This window comes from Branchiostoma belcheri, unplaced genomic scaffold, assembly GCF_001625305.1.
Source record: "Branchiostoma belcheri isolate BF01 breed outbred unplaced genomic scaffold, Haploidv18h27 scaffold24, whole genome shotgun sequence".
NCBI lineage: Eukaryota > Metazoa > Chordata > Leptocardii > Amphioxiformes > Branchiostomatidae > Branchiostoma > Branchiostoma belcheri.
Window position 1 is genome coordinate 3,058,554 of NW_017803843.1, and position 17,961 is coordinate 3,076,514.

At 44.3% G+C, this 17,961-nt stretch overlaps 4 protein-coding genes and 1 pseudogene across 16 annotated transcripts in view; 3 read left to right on the top strand and 2 right to left on the bottom strand.

Moving 5' to 3' along the window:
- Positions 1-4,331, top strand: part of LOC109470947 — an 8,129-nt gene extending 3,798 nt beyond the window's left edge. Inside the window, exons 6-7 of the mRNA XM_019770043.1 lie at positions 191-356; positions 2,701-4,331. Of these exons, the coding sequence (XP_019625602.1) occupies positions 191-356; positions 2,701-3,536 (1,002 nt within the window). The 3' untranslated portion in view covers positions 3,537-4,331. The remainder of the gene's footprint in view (positions 1-190; positions 357-2,700) is intronic.
- A 458-nt stretch (positions 4,332-4,789) lies between these two features.
- Positions 4,790-5,918, bottom strand: LOC109471002 (annotated as a pseudogene).
- A 161-nt stretch (positions 5,919-6,079) lies between these two features.
- On the top strand, positions 6,080-10,065 carry LOC109471003 (delta(3,5)-Delta(2,4)-dienoyl-CoA isomerase, mitochondrial-like). 2 transcript variants are annotated; one of them, XM_019770142.1, is made up of 9 exons: positions 6,080-6,294; positions 6,627-6,780; positions 7,096-7,184; positions 7,338-7,459; positions 7,710-7,823; positions 8,745-8,815; positions 9,153-9,224; positions 9,361-9,511; positions 9,623-10,065. In XM_019770142.1, the coding sequence occupies exons 1-9, from the start codon at positions 6,246-6,248 to the stop codon at positions 9,716-9,718; spliced, it is 918 nt and encodes a 305-aa protein (XP_019625701.1). In that variant the 5' UTR covers positions 6,080-6,245; the 3' UTR covers positions 9,719-10,065. The 2 variants fall into 2 exon arrangements, with proteins under 2 accessions (XP_019625701.1, XP_019625700.1); XM_019770141.1 differs by having other exon boundaries at positions 6,081-6,294; positions 6,624-6,780.
- LOC109471004 (EF-hand calcium-binding domain-containing protein 2-like) lies at positions 9,963-12,404 on the bottom strand. The gene is made up of 5 exons (XM_019770143.1): positions 12,069-12,404; positions 11,646-11,730; positions 11,289-11,361; positions 10,725-10,914; positions 9,963-10,513 (listed from the first exon to the last, which is right to left on the bottom strand). The coding sequence occupies exons 1-5, from the start codon at positions 12,298-12,300 to the stop codon at positions 10,398-10,400; spliced, it is 696 nt and encodes a 231-aa protein (XP_019625702.1). The 5' UTR covers positions 12,301-12,404; the 3' UTR covers positions 9,963-10,397.
- Positions 12,154-17,961, top strand: part of LOC109470993 (heterogeneous nuclear ribonucleoprotein U-like protein 1) — a 13,263-nt gene continuing 7,455 nt past the window's right edge. For 8 of the 12 annotated variants that reach the window (XM_019770118.1, XM_019770119.1, XM_019770122.1 and 5 more), the window contains exons 1-10: positions 12,514-13,068; positions 14,418-14,591; positions 14,812-14,992; positions 15,185-15,255; positions 15,430-15,569; positions 15,870-15,969; positions 16,354-16,466; positions 16,801-16,953; positions 17,279-17,386; positions 17,695-17,721. In XM_019770118.1, the coding sequence (XP_019625677.1) occupies positions 12,648-13,068; positions 14,418-14,591; positions 14,812-14,992; positions 15,185-15,255; positions 15,430-15,569; positions 15,870-15,969; positions 16,354-16,466; positions 16,801-16,953; positions 17,279-17,386; positions 17,695-17,721 (1,488 nt within the window). In that variant the 5' untranslated portion in view covers positions 12,514-12,647. Of the gene's footprint in view, positions 12,244-12,512; positions 13,069-14,417; positions 14,592-14,811; positions 14,993-15,184; positions 15,256-15,429; positions 15,570-15,869; positions 15,970-16,353; positions 16,467-16,800; positions 16,954-17,278; positions 17,387-17,694; positions 17,722-17,961 lie in introns of those variants that run through there. The other 4 variants (XM_019770130.1, XM_019770120.1, XM_019770129.1 and 1 more) reach the window with 4 other exon arrangements.

The following is a 17,961-nucleotide window of genomic DNA, read 5'->3' on the forward strand; positions in this document are numbered from 1 at the left end:
AATGAGGCAAGTGAACCACTTTTAGCTCGCATGTTCTGCATGACATAGTAGTCCTGGACAGGTCAATGTGACGTTCTGCTTCTAGGACAGGTTCAACATGGTGATGTCCATTTACAGTAAAAAGGCTTATTTTGGGGACCTAGAATATCATAAAATACAACGACCTTTCTTCTCCACAATTTGTGAACAGAGTGCTGAAAGAAGACAGCAGAAACTAGGGGATGTGGGAACCATCAGGGTGACGAGCAATGACACCTGGAAAAAGTGGCTGTACGATCAAAAGCGCATCACCAAGGGGCACAAGGGCACACCGTTTGTTCCAGCCACTAAGAGGGACGCGCTTGCAGTGACCAGTGGTTGGTAGAGTTTAGATACATATAGCACTGATATCTTCATTGCAGCTCTATTGGTGAGGATAACTACTCGTGTCTAATCCCTTTGAACATGCAATACAGAGGGACTGGTCTATTTCAAAAAGACTCATACAAATACAAAATGTGTTTAAAGTTAAAACTTTCGATCCAACACAAAAATTCTCTCACCTAGAGCTTTCAACCAGTCACTCTGGTCTTCCTCAGTAGACTGACCCAGTGAAGCTTGTCACGTGGCTTCTTTGAAGTGTGACGTCAACACTGGGTCAAAGGTATCTGGTAGACGATGTCGGCCCCCGTCGCGGTTCAATGTAGGGTGATGGGCCCTGATGTAAATGGCTTCCTTCACCCCTCTCAAGAAATAGTCTTGTTCAGTGTCTAAAATCCTTACAGTGTCAAGTGAGACATGGTGTCCGGGTGACTCTATGTGAATGTGTTGAGACACCTCTGAACTGGCAGAACTAGGCCGTGTATGTTCCTGAAACCTGGCTTTTAGAGACCTCTCCGTTTCACCAATATAAGTTTCCTGGCAGGGCCCCCTGTTGTTCTTGCCCTGACAGGGGATGTGGTAGATGACACCACACTTCCTCTCTTTGGGGGTTTTATCCTTGGGCGCAACAAGAATGTGTCTTAAAGTAGTGGTTGGTTTAAAACAAGTTGCAATCCCATGGGAAATGAAAATCCTCCTGAGAGTTTCAGACAAGTCCTTGATGTATGGCAGGACCACCAACCCCTTGGACTTTGTTCCTGCTGAGGGTTTGGTGTTAGGAGGTTTTGGGCAGGTCGCTTTGTTGATGGCCCACTGGGGGTAGCCACAAGTTTTTAATGCCTGGGTCAGGTGGGACTTCTCAGTCTCTAAATCCTGTGGATCTGACACTATGGTGTTGGCTCTGTGAAATAGAGTCCTAATCACCCCTAGTTTGTGGTCAAGTAGATGGTTAGAGTCAAAGTTTAGGTATTGATCCGTGTGTGTGGGTTTCCGGTAAATCTGTATCTGTAGTGACCCAATCCTCCTGTATGACTGTAAGGGTGTCAAGAAAAGGTAAAGATCTGGTTGACTGGTTGAAAGCTCTAGGTGAGAGAATTTTTGTGTTGGATCAAAAGTTTTAACTTTAAACATGTAACTACCAACACAGATGAACTTTCATGATAAATTCAAAATGTATTTTGAAATCTAATAACATTCTAGTTTATGACTTTGATCATGTATGTTATCTTGTAAATAAAAGACACCATGATATACTGAGAGAAAGAGATACCTGGTATACAATATGAAAACTGAGTCTGAGGAGAAAGTTTTAGTAAAACAGTTTCAGGGAGTGAATTTCCTACCAGCCCTCTGCTTTCATTTTCATCCACACCTTTAGCTATTTATTTTCTCTAAAATGTCTGAGGAGCAAGAAAATTAACTGGTGTGGAATAAGGGAAGAGACCTGTAGAATCCTGATACAGAGGTTTTTCGTTAACATTATAATAATTATGATGTGAACCTAATGTGAACTGTTTGCAGATTAGTCACTAAGTTGACTACAGCAGCAGCATGTTTAACAGACATACACTGTAATACATCATGACCTCAAATGTATAACTTCCTTGTGCTCTGCCCTACAGGTCAGTACACCATGGTGACCACTCGGATGGGCCAGAACATTCCTGTGGCGGGCAGCTAATCTCCAAGCAGATCATACGGTGGCAAGGCAGTATCAATTGGCCAGAGGAGTGTCCATTAGCCACCGAAGATCTGCCTGCAGTCGAAACGTCAAAGGCTATTAACACCTAGTTGTTGCCTACTCAGAATGTGTTTGCCAAGTAGTTTATTGCCCTAACCACCGGGCAAGGCTATTGTCCTCCTTGTGGGGCTGCATGGTTGACCGTTACAGGAAGTCTGTCTATGGGTCACAACACCAACTGTTATACATGTATTGGGCAGTTTAAACAATGGATCCGGAGGAGAAGGTTCACCTTGTGTTTTGTAATGTCTGGCATGGGGTTTTAAATTTTAACCATAAGTATCCATTTCCATGTTTCAGAAAGCATCACAGTGCCAGCATACAGAATTGTATCTGATTCAGTTAGGGGGGGAACTCCCACTGAGATGTGCGCGGGTGACTGAATTTGTCCCAGATTCAAGCTATAAACCGCTTGTAAAAACCTTAGCGTGGCCAGTTTTTCAATTGCTGTTAATAGGGGCACAAGGAGGGGCAGCAACACCATTTTTGAAAGGAAGTGCTCCTCCCTGTGCGAGTGCAGGCAGATCTTCGGTGGCTAATGGACACTCCTCTGGCCAATGGATACTGCCTTGCCACCGTATGATCTGCTTGGAGATTAGCGGGCAGCTGGGCCAGCTTTGTCCGCAGGTGGAGGTGGACCACGGGCATGACTCGCGGCGTGCTGGAGGTCAAGTGTCGCACAGAGGACGCCATCAGGGAAATGGGGTTCCAGATCCAGCCTTATCCTGTCATCTTATCCATGAACAACAACATCCCAGATGGTACCAGCAGGGAGGTGAGGCAAGCAAGCACCGGGGATCTAGAGATTCAGCTGCATCCTGTGAACAACAACAAGGTGGGAGAAGTCCCGACAGCTAGCGTCAGCAGAGGGGTTCAGTATTCTAGTGTGGATGGTTGGGAGATCCCATGCAATCACAGCTGTGAAAGCACTGTGGTGAACCCAGCTCCAGAATCGGAAACGTTCGACAACACCAACATGGGTGCATCCAACATCCAGGTGGAGATGAATTTGCTCAATGGTGGGAGCCGAAGGGTCCAGCTGCCTGAAGACAGTACAGCTAGAGATGCCCAGGTGAAACCATTGGAATCTTCTGTTGAAGAAACAGCCATGACCGACATGGAGGTAACAGAGTTGTCTGGAAGCACAGAGCCAGGACCAGGTGCCATGGAAACCACAGCCTGCAGCGCCAGTAGAGAGGTCAAGGCTGAGGACTTGGTGAAGAAGACAGAGGAAGATTCTGAGTACAAACCTAACATCTGGCAGTTACAGCACGAACTTATCGATCTCACGGCTGATGACGAGCCTGAGGTAGTTGACCTTACTACTGACAACTACCTCCCAGATGTCTACGAGGTGAAGTTCACCACTAAGATTGAGGTGGTCTACCTTGAGGAAGAAGAAAACAATAACACATCATTACCCATGCAAACATAGCAAATTCAAAGTTCATTTTCTCAGGTTGATGTTGTAACCAACTTTAATTGATTTACTGCTGAGGAATGCATATTGCATGAAATTGGCAGTAGCCATATACTTTCTTCCAGTTTTCGAAAGAAATCAAACTCTCTACAAAGTAACGTTACATGGGAGCACGGCCTGGTTTACAATGTTGGCCACGCTTGCAGGAAAACAGTACAATTCTATCTGAGGGAGGGAACGCAATTTGACATTGGTCTATGTTTTGGCTGTGACATTGGTCTATGTTTCTGGAAGACTGAGATTGCCATCATTTTTGCCAAGGTGAAGTTGACTTGGTGATGGTGCTGAAAAGTCCTAAGTGCTGCTGTGTATACTTCAAGTTTAGTTCAGCTGCACACTCTTAGTCTTAATTATTTGTTATTTTTGTTAAAGGAGCTTAGTTAGTTTAATGTCATAGTCAGTTCCAGGTATGACATTTCTGAGTGTGTCTATTTAGAAGTGAAGACCCTACTGGCTGTGATTTTGATGCAAACTACAGAAGGATCAGGAAATTAAAGCACATATGAGGTGCATTTGAAAAGTTCATGACTTCTCCTAGAAACAAGTAACAATCACATACTCTCTCAAATTTCAGCCCAAAGTTGTGGATGCACGATAACCTTATCATTTTCATGTCAACCTTCTTCTTGAGTTCTTGTTCACCATGGTTACCAACTGTAGGGCAGCAGATTAGTTTGACGAAGTACAAGGACTTAAAACCTACCATATTGAAGTAAACACAATACAACTGAATATGAGTTGACTGAAAGACTTTAGAGTTGTTAAAATCTATTTTGTTAAACTTGGAATTCATCATAGTGCCCAATCAATATTACTATATAACAAAGCTTTCTTGTAAAGTATTGCATTCTTTAGAAAAAGAGATGTTATCAATAAAAGATTTCCAGACTTTGCTTCCCATGTAATCTCTTAATATCCCACACAATAGTCCTGTCAACATACCTTATAGATAAAGCCAACTACAATCTCTAAAACAAGTAATCAAACGAGGCTTGTGCAAAAACTTTCAAGACCTTTATTGAATATTTAGTTTTTGGAACTTTGAAGAACTTAATTGAATATTTAGTTATTGGCCATGCAAGAATGTTACTTGTTAGATCTGTTACACACTCTGTCTAGCCTGGGTACCATCCTACTTGTATGCCGGGGCTCCCACACTCGCTTCCCTAAGAAGCGAGTTTGGGAGCCCCGTTATACAAGTAGGATGGTACCCAGGCTACACTCTGTCAGATACCAGTGAAAAATAAAGTAGAGAAGAGACATGCTTATAACGCGTTCACGAGTCACTGGAACCAGACTGCTTTAACCCTACAAGTTTCTCGCTGATTTCCCAGAGTTTCTTGGCGACTCCGTCGTCCGTGGCAACCTGATCCAGCGAGCTCTCCTGACACTGGCGGAAGTACCTCCCAGTCACCCCCTCCAACTCCTCAACTATAGCGGCGTACAGGACCGTCTGTGCCCCCTCCCACGGCGTTCCTACCAGAAACATCGCTAACGGCGCGAAGAGCACCTTTTTCCAGAGCGGGTGACTGACATGGCGACCTAGATTGGTCCAGACCATCCCGGGGGAGACGGAGTTTACCGTCACGCCTGTCCCCTCCAGCCGCCTGGCGAGCTCGTGCGTGAACAAGTTGTTGGCAAGCTTGCTGTTTGCGTACCCAGCTGATCTGTCGTAGTAGATTTCTCCATTGAGGTTGTGGAAGTCAATCTTCCCCCGGCGGTAGAGTTGTGAGGAGAGGACCACGACTCGGCTGGGGGCGGAACACTTCAGCAGGTCCAGCAGCAGGGAGGTCAGGAGGAAATGGCCCAAGTGGTTCACTCCAAACTGTAGCTCGAAACCGTCTTCCGTCGTCAGGAACGGAGTCTGAAAGACGCCCGCGTTGTTGATGAGGACGTCTAATTGCGATTCTTCCCTCAGAATCTCCTCGGAAAACTGCCTGACAGAAGCGAGTGAGCCTAGATCGAGCTGTTTGACGACAAGATCGCCATCTGAGGTGTGTTTACGGATGTCAGCGACCGCTTGTTGTCCCTTCTGCACGTCCCGACACGCCATGATGACTCGAGCTCGACGCCTGGCCAGCTCCGTGGCCGTGGCCTTCCCGATCCCACTGTTCGCTCCAGTGATCAAAACGGTCTTTCCCGCCATGACTCGTCTGCTTCTGCAGATGCCGGGGTGGAAGTAGAAGCGCCTGACCAACACCAGGGCCACACCGGCGCCTAAAACTACAGCGGGGACCGCCAGATCCTGCATGGATGGCGCCATGTTGGCTGTGGTTAACCTTTCAACTTTGAACTTTCTTCCTAGAGAGAAGAGTGTTCAGTGTTTGGCCAAGGACATGAGCGGGATCATGAGAACATTGCAATGCGAACGATCTTTACTGGTGATTCTGTTTCCTTTATATTATGAGTAACATTTGAGCGTAATAGAATTAGGCAATCGAATTAGAAGTACTAAAATTTTCTGTAAGCAGGTACTGGGCAAAGCGCCACATAGCAGTTAGATGAAGTATTGCAGGACCGAGGAACCAAAGGTCAGCGGGTCGAACAGGTAGCCTATCCGTCATCTGGTAACAACACAGCGCTGCGTTCACCTTTTACCCACTGAACCACTCCCAGGTTTTCTCAGACCGAACTTTAACCCCACCAGGGTGGTTGTCCTGCTGCATGGCGACCCTGGGCAAGCTGTTGGGCGCTACGAGACACGTAGTAGGAGGTGAGCCTTCAGTTGTTTCACCCCTCCCCCTTTCACATGTCCACTAAAATTCCAGCTAGCTGTTGTGCAACAAATAAAGGACTCACGTGTGGCTTGTTTCAGTGCCTTTTTGAAACGTCCATAGTATAAATGATTATCCCTGAAACTGCTAACTCTTAGCCTAGAGTAGTAGGCTATCAACACTTATCCCCATAAATTGGGAAACTAAAGTTACATCATTATTAAAGAAATGTAATGTTAACATATACACCATCCTGTCAGAAAAGGATGCAGCTGTTCGTCACTTACAAGTTAAACCTGTAATATCATAAGGTTTTATTTTTCCCCAGCAGCTATCAGAGTTAGTCAGGTTAGAGCGACGTTCCAGCGCGGGATGTCAGGGTACCAGTTTGAGTCGCTGGCGGTGACCAGGCCGCGGGAACATGTCATGCAGGTCGAGATGAACCGGCCCGAGAAGAGGAACGCCATGAACCAGGCCTTCTGGAGGTAACGGAGAACGCACCATTTTTTTTTTGGGGGGGGGGGGAAGAGGGCATAACTGGCTAATGGTGTAAGACAGTTTAAGTTCTATACTGAACTGGTCCTGCTGCCTTACATCACGACCTTTCATCTGAAGTGTCCGTAATTTAACAATACTGTACATTGTATTTGTGACAATTGTAAACTGTGCATACCACAACCGGTAACTGGCTCATCCTGTGATGACTTCAACCTAACAAGATATGCCTACCTTGAAATGCAGCTGTTTGGAAACTGAAACCTTCCATGTCCATTCATACTATTTCTGTGTCCCTTGTACAGAGAAATGGTGGAATGTTTCCAGGCCATCGCCGCAGAGCCTGATATCAGAGCAGTGGTCGTGTCAGGAGCAGGGAAGATCTTCACTGCAGGTGAGATGGCCAATCTGTCTGGATTTTGACTGGACTTGGGTGATTGAATGAATTCTCTGCTTGTGGAGTGAGCAGATGTGTCTGAACATCTTTTGTATCTAAGCATTTTTGGTTTTAATGTTTATAAATGGTTCCCATTGTTCCTCCCCACAGGATTAGACCTGGGTGATACAATGAGTTCCCTGTTTGTGGAGGGAGCTGACATTGCCAGGAAGGCCATCAGACTCGGACCCAAAATCAGACAGTACCAAGAAACCTTCAGTGTCATTGAGAAGGTCAGGAGCCTTTCTACTACAACTACAACTACCCTATAACTACAAGGGACTGATTATTCAGCATGAATGCTCAACTGCATCAGTAAAAAAAATGTTATTGTCAAGCATTGTCGAACAATAACAGCGAACAGTACAGTGAGTTGTATAAGCTGTATAAGCTAGTTCATGGTTTGAAGTGCATCACACTTTGCATTTGCACTTCAGACTGTGAAGAAGCTAATTACTTTCTTTTTGTTTGTGTATTTCTCAGTGCCCTAAGCCTGTGATAGCTGCAGTCCACAGTGCATGTGTAGGTGGAGGGGTGGACCTGATCACTGCTTGTGATATCAGACTGTGCACCCAGGATGCCTGGTTCCAGATAAAGGTGAGGATGACAACTACATGTACATAAATACATAGTGGTGGTGCTGTCTGAACTTACATCAACACCACAACTAAACAAATAGACAAAGAGTATATGAACACACGAGAAACAAATGCAAATATAATGCAGACATAAACTATAGAACAAACTAATTACGAAGGTGCCCTAATGCTGCCAATTGATGGAATATTTAGTAGCACCTTTCATATCTGTCTCAGTTTCTCATGATCAGTAAAGATGATGGAAGATGAATATCACTTTGTACTTGAATGTCCTTTTTATAACAAGCTAAGGAAGCGACTACTTCCCGATTTTTATGCACAGAGCCCTGATCCCCACAAATTTGTAGCTTTGTTGGCCGGCCCAACGGTTTCTCTTACAAGACAGTTGGGGAAGTATCTGTACACTGCATTTGAATCAAGATATAATTTCCTTAAATGATAGTGAAGTAGACATCCTTGTAAATTGGTTTTATATTCTGGTCTTGCTTAGTATTTTGTATTTGTTTGTACAGATGTTTTTATGAAATGTATTGTTTTAACGTAATTGGTGTATTTAGTGTAATGTCTCTTGTTATGTACATGTATTGATTAATTGTAATTTTAAAACTGTATTGCTGTAGCCCAAGGTGGCCAAAAGCAAAGAAATAAAGTTCAGTTCAGTTCAGTAAAGCACCTCATGGTTTAACAAGCTTGAGAGTTGGTGCTTAGAGTTGGTGAGTAGAAACTGTGGTAGGACTGATAGGTTTGAGCCACTCGCACTCTGGGACATACTCCTACTCTTATCAATAAGTGTGGTAGGTTATTTCATGTGCTGCAGTATTTACAGTACCATTTAGATACACAAATGAAGGCTGTTAAAAGGACAGCCATCCATGTTTTTGGATTATTATGGTGTCCATGTTCTAATACCTGCATGCAGGAGGTTGACATCGGGTTGGCTGCTGATGTGGGCACCCTGCAGAGACTGCCTAAGGTCATCGGGAATGACAGGTACGGATTCTATCTCACCTGAGCTCACCTGGTCTTTGATAAGTACAAACATACTTAATCTATTATGTGGTACAAAGTAAATCAAGCAACTGGATAAATTCTGTTAAGAGTCAGACATTTCAGATAGCATCTACTACTACTATCCTTCATTTGTCAGTCCTAGTGTCCCTGATAATAGCTGAAATGTCTGACTCTTCAGGGAATTTATCCTGTTGCTTTGTTATTTTGTATGACATGATATTCTACCTAGATGTCTACCCTTCATCCTCTATCCATAATTTGGATCAATCTTTGAGTTGTAATCACATGTTCTTGATGAATCTACTTTATTTCCCAGCCTGGCACGAGAGCTGGCCTTCACCAGTCGCAGGTTTGAAGCAGAGGAGGCCAAGCAGATGGGTCTAGTCAGGTAGGGCTCAGTCAAGAGAAATGACAATTAAATGTATTTAAACTTTCAACAAGAGTTCTATGTTGCTGTGGAGTTTTGCAGGTTCTCTCAGTGTCGTTTCTGTCTATCCAAATTCAATCTTGCTCACACACCCCAGCCGCATATACCCTGACCGGGAGGCATTGTTGGAAGGAGCCCTGGAGTTGGCCAGTACCATCGCCAGTAAGAGCCCTATAGCTGTACAAGGGACTAAAGTCAGCATGGTGTACTCCAGGGACCACCCTGTACAGGAGGGACTGGACCATGTGGTAAGTTATAATAGCTCTGAGTCTACCAGAAAGGGTTGATATCTCTAAAAAAAATTTTATTGCCACCACTCTAAGTGACTGTTTTTTCCTTATGTGATTTGTGTTTTCCAGGCACTGTGGAACAGCACAATGCTGCAGTCGGAGGATGTTGTTGAGGCCGTGCAGGCCGGCATGCAGAAGAGGAAGCCTGAGTTCTCCAAACTGTGATCTCTGTGACCATGGGATGGCAAACAGCTTTCTCATGCAACTTATGCTATAAGGAATGTTGTGGGGCTAAGACAGAGATGACTGTCAGACGTCTGAGCGAGGTGGTTTTGGAAGCTGTGTAGTAGTGTGCAAAATAGGCGAATTCTCCTATTTTAATTGAATGCTAGTAGTACTAGTATACTGTGTTGTATCTATATTAAATATGAGATGTATTCCACATACAAATGCAGTCAATGGTCTCCAATTGTAAAACTCCACCAAGTCTTTATTTCAACTAATTGTGAAGCTTGGCAACCAAAGCTCTTCCCACATTATCATACTATGTACAAACTTCAGAGTGAAAAATTTAAAAAAAAGGAAAAATACATCCTTTTCTTCCAGTTCCATTTGTCTTGGTACAATAGATTATCTATTTTTTTCTCTGTGGTAATATCTTTAGAAATATTATACAAGTTTCCAAAAATAAGCTGATTCATGTATGAACTGCACGTGCACTGTGGGTAATATGTCAGAAGGCCCCTGAGGCATTAAACAACACGCCTGGATATGTTTCAAGCTTGGTCGAGACAAGTACTGTTTACAGGTCAGTGGCTTTGCCTTTGACCTCACACATGTGCAGTTCAAACAATGAACTGGCTTATTCCTTATTACAGCCCTGCAGTCCGTTATGTTAGTGCCATCATGGATTCTCCACTGCCATCATGGAGGCAAAGTCCTTGTAATAAATGACTCCCTTGTCAGGATCCACAGCTGCTGACAGCATTTCCTCCATCTCCTCCTGGGTAAAGGGTTCACCTGGTGAGGGGGAAACAAAGTTTTTAAAAACTATAAAATATGGTAGAAACCTAGAGTTGAGCAAAAAAACTGCAAATGTGTAAGAAGAAGGAAGTAGACAAGTCTAACCCACCATATGCACAACTAGAGGTCCTGTGACATTACGGGCTATGCTCCAAGTATGGATCCAAAGACCTAACAAGAAAGAAGATAAAGACGAGTTCTAACCCACCCTCTTCACTCATGTACTTCTGGAGCTCCTCCTGTGAGAGGAAGCCCTTCTTCTCCTGGTCCAGCACAGTGAAGGCCTTCAGCAGCATCTCCTCAGGAACCGGTTTGTACCGCCTCTCCAGCAGCACGTGTGTCATCATCTGCAGGAACTTGTCAAACCGGATGTAACCAGTTGGCTCCTCCTCCTCAATCTGGGGACAAGTGAAAGTTGCATGATTTCATGGGATTTCATTGCCATATGTATGTAAAATGTCAAATCAGTCCACTATACTTTGAGCATTGCAAAGCTGTGGTCCACTTTAACTACAGTGTATCATTAAACTACACTTTTGTCAATGTTAGAGAGAGATGCTGGTCTCACAGGGACTGCTCCAGTGTCCGGAGCAGGGTGTATTGGAGTAACTTTATCAAGTGTACCTCACCGGATTAGATCTGCAGGCATGACAAAACCTATTAAACAACCCTGGATCTCAGGCTACTATAGACTGTCTGAAGCCTGGATTTCAAGTGACTAGACGACTGGAGCCAAAGAAGCCTGGATCTCAGGATACTGTAGAAGACTGACCTCTGCTAACATGTCGTGCAGCTCCCCTTCTGTGGGACAGCACCCCAATGATCTGATGATGGTTCCAATTTCTCTACAGAAATAGAGGAGCACATATAATTAACTTCTTCCATTGATAAGGTGGACACTTGGCTGATTTTGCATCTATTCATGTACATTGTAGTAGCATCAGCACTGTCTACAGATATACAACATGTTATCTGCTTAATTGCATAAACTCTCTACAATTTGACTTCAAATACTCCTTACAGACTGATATTCAACATGGCAAACAGATTACTTCACAATAAGTGCATTGATGAACATACTGCCAGTCAGCAGTTATTTCAATTCTAAAAGAACGTCTACTTGACTTACCTGACATCTACTGTTTTGTTGGACTCGTGGTCAAAGATGTCAAAAGCTTCTGTGATTTTCTTCTGAATGTCTGCTAGCAATGTGTCTGTAAGAACAGATGATGAAATATGTTTCACACATGATTATAATGGTGAGTCGTAATGACCGGTATGTGACCGACTTTATTATCACAAATGTCCTAGTATATACATGTAAAGCAATCAGCTGACAGGAAAGTTTGTGTGAATAAATCACTGATGCAAATTTGCATGTTTTTGCTTTAGCAACGCGAAGGAGCGACGGAGAAAGACTCGTTTTAACGAAATAAACTAGTGAAATCTGATGTCGTTTACATGCCAATATCTGCTATAGACATTCCCCTACTTATCTACTTGTATAGAAAGCGCGGCGTTCCTGTAAAACGACCACATTTCGCATGTTTACCTGCGCTTGCCCCCTCCTTGTCGCCGGGTTCCGCCATGTTGTTTATAGTGACGTTTCCTACACTACGACATTCCCCTCCCCACAATGCACTGCGTGTCCGAATTTTTTTCTGGTGGAATTTGCCAGTGTGCCGCACAGTTGAGTGGGAAGCTCGTGAATAAGGCTCAGAGCTCAGGTAAGTTGTTCTGGTGGATGTTATAGCATCATTGGAGATGTTAATCTTATTTTGCATCGATTTGGGCTTGTGTAATTTGACACCACACGGTCCTTTCCATCCACGAGACTTCTCATCTTGCCCTAATTATCGCCTAGGTTTAACGCCAAGTGTGATTGGTGTACTATAGGCCCACGTGACTTAGGGCGGCAAAATAGGCCAATGAGAAGGCGCGAAACAGCAATTAAGTTCTTCGCTGGGGGTAATCGCGCCGCCGTCCGCCATTTTCTCGGCTTCTTGTTGCAGATTCTGGTCACGCGGAGCTAAGGAGGATACTTATATTTTCAAAATTGGTGGCATATTTGCATCGTTTTGTACCGAATCTGCCCATTTTAGTTTGTTCTAGTATCTAAGTCTGCCTCAGCATGTCTCTGAATCCGGCTAAGATGAAGGTGGCCGAGCTGAAGGCCGAGTTAGACGCGCGCGGCTTGGATTCGAAAGGGTTGAAAGCTCAGCTTGTGGAACGTTTGCAGGAGGCCCTGGCTGTAGAGGCTTCTCTGGAGTCTGCACCCGGCGCAGGCGGCGAGGAGGAAGAAGTGGAGGAAGCAGAAGAAGCCGGAGAGTCGGAGGAAGGCTCGGAGGAATACGAAGAAGAAGGCGGAGGGGTCGAAGAAGAGGAGGAGCCCGTCGCGGAAGAGCCCGACGCGTTCCAACAACAGCAGTACCAAGAAGAAAGCATGGAGTCTGCCGACGCCGCGGCCGCCGAGGAGCAGGGCGGATACGAACAGTACCAGGAGGAACCCCAGGTCCCCGCAGAGGAAGAACCGCAGGAGCAGTGGGGAGAAGGTAGGGACGGAATCGTGTTGTTTGAATGTGTGGAGTTGTGTTGTGTTGTGCAGTTTGTGCTTGATGCTTGCGAGAGCGCACAGACAAAGCGTGGTGTCTGCACCACGCGGACAAAGGCGTGCCGGGCAGGAAGATCTACCTACGCGTCTGGACACATGGCGCGAACGCCGAAGTACCAGGGCTGGTTGCTCTTCTATAAAGTGCACAGCTCGCAGACTGCGTTTGAAATCATGAAAATTGTCATTTTGTTTGGATTATATCATATATATATACTAGTATAGTTCCGATCGCCACTGTCGTTGCCGCTGACAAGTCTACTTTGCATAACAGTAGCACATGCACATGGAAAGCAGAACCACGCAAACAAAGGGACGACGTGCGCAGGCTGAAAATGATGCGATGGGAGGGGGGTGTCAGTAAACTTGCATATTATAATTTGCCATGGTAAGAAAATAAGACAAGCAGATATTTGGGAAATAAAGATGAATGTATATAGCTAACACGTTTGATCGCCTGGACAGAGTAAATAAAGGATATAATATATTTCGGCAGTGAGGTTTGCGTAACGGTGTGTCTGCAGAGAAAAATGAAAAGTATACAAAGATTGAAGGTGGTACATTGTAATAATACCATGTTAGAGAATGGTATGCATCCATCAGTGATTCCTCAAGTTATTTCAAAGATATGAACAGAAAGGAGGTCAGTGAATATTTATATGGCACTTACTAAAATCAATATCACAACATGTGGTCTATGAATTGGGTCAGTTCATGGATCAATTTTCAAGTCAACTGTATAAGCAAATGTGCACTAATATTAACGCTGTCTTGAACACAAGCAATGATTGTCGTTAAGAATTATCCCCATTAAGAGTTAGACCAATCCTGTAAAAGAAATTCATCCACGTAACTAATGGATAAAAAGAATGGATAAAATGCCCATTTGACATCAATAATTAATGCTAAGTGCCTCTAATGCAATTGCCATGGTTTTGCAAGCACATGAATATGTAATGGCAGCATAGGAAGGACAAGGCAGCAGAAGTGATTTAAGCTAGAATCCAGGACCAAGTGAATAATGTTACATTGAGAGGAAGCTACTACTAGTACTAACTCCTGTTCATGTTGTTGCATGCAGACCAGGAATATGTATGTCCAGGATTGTGCATTATGACTTATGTGTGTATTTTTTTTAAATTTCTCATCTTGTACCATTCTTGTACTAAAATAGTGCTGACCATAGTACCATTGCTTGTAATCTTTCCCTACTAAAAGAAGAGGGTAACAGTGCCTCATTCCCGTTGGATACACCAGTAGTAAAGTGAGTGTTGTGTGGCCTCCCATCTTCAGATGCAGCTGAGACAAGTGAGGAACCTGAGATCGCGCCACAGGAAACACCTGCGGAACAGGAAACACCTGTAGAACAGGAAACACCTGCGGAGGAACCCCAGGAAACAAGTGTGAACGATAACGCTGACTCAGCAGAACCCGAGGTGACACCCGAGCCAGCATACACAGGTACAGGTACAGTGGGCTCATGTGCAATATCCACCGTATACGTATGTCCCATTTAACAATGCCTCTCATCTTAGCACTGTCTTAACTTCTGTTCTTAAAGACAGGCCAGGTGCTACATGAACACCTACTACATCAGCAAGGAAGAAGGGCCGTACTACATGTCGGTGATGGTTGTCCAAAGTCTCCCACAATAATTGATGTTCTCACACGATGTCTGTTCCTGCAGAGGCAACAGAGGGCCATGACCAAGATTACATGGAAGGTCCCGAGGGTGATGGGGAGGGTGAACCTGCACCACCTGGGACAGGGGGCAAACAGAAGGTGATGAGCTATGAGGAGAGGAAGAGGAAGCGTGAGGTTGACCAGGCTGTCGCTGCTGAATACCAGGACGACAGGGACGACTACAGGTGTGGAGACATTTCACTGTCTGTCTTTACCGGCTTCTGATAACATTTATTAGATGCTAGTGTATGATGGTCGTAGCATAACTGTTGTACAGATATGTTCAAAAGACAAAGGGAAAATTTACACCATAACCCTTTGCATCAATTTCAACATCTTCAGAATTTGTAAACTTGTTCATTCCGCTTATCTTCCAGGGCTCCTCGTCCTCCACCAGTTGAAGAAGAAGAAGATGACATTGATGAGAACACGGTTGTTCTCGACAAATGTAAGTAGCTCTGGTGTATGGTAGTACAGATAAGTGTCTGTTAGTAGCACATTGTTGGCCAGGTCGACATTGCCCCACATCACCTAGAAGATCTTTGCTTATTAACGTATTGAAAATGTTCTTGTATGAAAACCAGATTTTTTAATTGACTTGCGTTCTATTTTCTGCCTGCAGACAACTCTGATCTGCACTTCAAGATCTCCCGTGACGGTCTGAAGGGGTACCCGCTGAATGTGGAGGGCTTTGCGTTCCTGTGGGCCGGGGCGCGGGCCACTTGGGGCGTCAAGGCGGGCAAGGTGTGCTTCGAAGTCAAGGTCAGTGTCCAGGAGAATCATGTGCTTCCTAAGGTTCATTTTAGCTCCATTATACAGTAGGGCAGATCTATGCTGGTTTTCTGTTGTGTATTTGCTGGCTTAATAATGTCAACAGACACAGGCTATGTTGCATGTTGATTCAGTACCACAAGTGGACACAAACGGTTGTTTTAGCTGTTGTACTTGTAAGTGTACGGTACATTACAGTAGTTGCATTTGGGTAAAGCACGTGTTTGTTCTTTTCTGTTGTGTTGGTTCAGTGCTGTCAGTTGTGTGATGTTAGTCTTCTGTTCATCTCAGATAACGGAAGACCTTGATGTGAAGCACCTCCCAACGGATGAGCCAGACCCAGTGGTCAGCAGGGTGGGCTGGTCCATCGACTATTCAAGCATTCAGCTGGGTAAGCAAGCAAAGAAACTGGTACTGATTGTTAGATATCACTTCAGAAACATAAATAGGTCACTGAGCATAAACTTACGTGGTAACACATGTTGTATGAAATCATAATTGGTCAGTTTATGGATCAATTTTTGTCAGGAATGATATTCAATGATTAACCTGGTTTCCCTGATAGTATATTGAGTATGAGTTAGTATTTTGGGTATGAGTTGTCCTAGCATAGGATCTTTGTAGAAATAAATGCTCTTATAGGGAGAACAGTACTACTTAGTGTCAAGTGAATGATAAATATAACCCTTAGGTAGGGACAGGATGAATGAGACACAAAGAAGACCAGAAATATCCCAGATGTAGAGGATTAACCTGATATCTGTTTCACCTACAGGGGAGGAGCCCTTCTCATATGGTTATGGTGGCACAGCCAAAGCCTCGGCATCCTGCAAGTTTAAGGACTATGGGGAGCGGTTTGGTGCTGGGGATGTGCTGGGGTGCTATGTGGTAAGCTGCCTGCCCTGGCAGGATATTAAGTACCATCAGATTCTGCTGCCGATAACATTTTGTGATGAGCTAAAGGGAGACTGAAAAGTTGTGACCACATTTGTGGTATGACAGGTTTCCATTGGCAACTTGCTAGCATCATTGGAATAGTGGATATGTTGTAAAACCTCAGCTGTGTTGATGGAAAAGGCTGTTGTACAGTCAGTACTGACAAGCCTTTGTAATGATCATGCCACAGGATTTGAACAAGGAATATGACCATGTCTGAAAGAAGCTGTATTATTTATCCTGACATTGAATTGGTGTTGATTCAAGAAATCTGTACTTCTTTCAGGACTTCACGGCTGCCCAGCCCACCATTTCCTTTACCAAGAACGGGGAGGACCAGGGAGAAGCGTTTGTGATTGAGGAGGACCTGGAAGGTCGCGGTCTCTTCCCGCATGTTCTGTGTAAGAACCAGTCTGTGGAGTTCAACTTTGGGCAGCTGGTAAGTGGCTGGCCATGAGGCCAGGTTGAGGTTAGAGGTTGATTCCTGACTGATTCCTGATGGGAAGTCATGATGTTGCTAGTCTGCTGTTCAGTTTAACTTCACCCTGAGGGAGTAAATTGCTTTTGGCTTACCTGTATGCGTGTCTGTCAGTCTGTGTTCCTGACTTCTCTGAATGCCAATGTTGGAAGAATTATTTCCCAGTTACATTAGATGTATGTGCACCTGTATGTAGCATCTGTTCTTCTTGACACAGCAGGTGGAAAGTTTGATCCAAATACATTGTAATTTTGAAGACATGTTTCTCTCTGTGTGCCTGTTCCAGGAGGAGCCTTGGTTTCCCCTGAAGGAAGGGTTTGAGCTGATCGAAAAGATCGCGGTGGAGGAGAGGGTGAGAGGAACCAAGGGGCCAGAAGCTAAGAAGGATGCAGAGGTAACATCAAATGTGTCATGGTCATGTCTAAATGTTTCACATCCTTAATTAAGTCTTGCATAAAATTAATGTACTATTACTATTGTAGTCAATATATTTAATTTTTGTACAAGGTCTTCCATCCTCATGGGAAAATGAAATATGATATATTATTCAAAGCAAAAAGCAATTTTTTTCTCGAACCTAAAAAGTAGGTCCGTTTCTGAAAACTGGCATTTGTTGGTAAAAGAGTGGCTGTGCCAGCTGTCCAGTGATGGTGGGTGGTTTTTGTGTGACTGGACTTGAACCATTCTCTTTGTCTTCCATAGACTGCAGGGAAGTCAACCGGTCCGGAGGTAACTACCAGAAAACAACCAGTACACATTCTGTCATTTCTCAGCTTTGACAACCCCCCTCCCCTCTAAAAGTTACTTCAGCACAAAAATACAAGTAAAAAAACGGGACTGCTGAAAAGCTAGCAGCAGCATGCTTTAAGATTTTCCAGACTCTTAAGCAAGATAATTGAGTCTCAGGAAACGATAAAGATGACTGTCTTAAGCCATAAGAAACAGTGCACCTTATACTCTACTCCACAG

Coding starts and splice junctions, on each gene's coding strand:
- LOC109471003 (XM_019770141.1), top strand. CDS start 6,246: ATGGCGACCCTGGGCAAGCTGTTGGGCGCTACGAGACACGTAGTAGGA. Junction 8,816..9,152: donor AAGGTCATCGGGAATGACAG/GTACGGATTCTA, acceptor TTTATTTCCCAG/CCTGGCACGAGAGCTGGCCT. Junction 9,225..9,360: donor AAGCAGATGGGTCTAGTCAG/GTAGGGCTCAGT, acceptor CACACACCCCAG/CCGCATATACCCTGACCGGG.
- LOC109471004 (XM_019770143.1), bottom strand. CDS start 12,300: ATGCAAAATAAGATTAACATCTCCAATGATGCTATAACATCCACCAGA. Junction 11,731..12,068: donor CAAGGAGGGGGCAAGCGCAG/GTAAACATGCGA, acceptor CTGTTCTTACAG/ACACATTGCTAGCAGACATT. Junction 10,514..10,724: donor GAAGTACATGAGTGAAGAGG/GTGGGTTAGAAC, acceptor CCCCCTCACCAG/GTGAACCCTTTACCCAGGAG.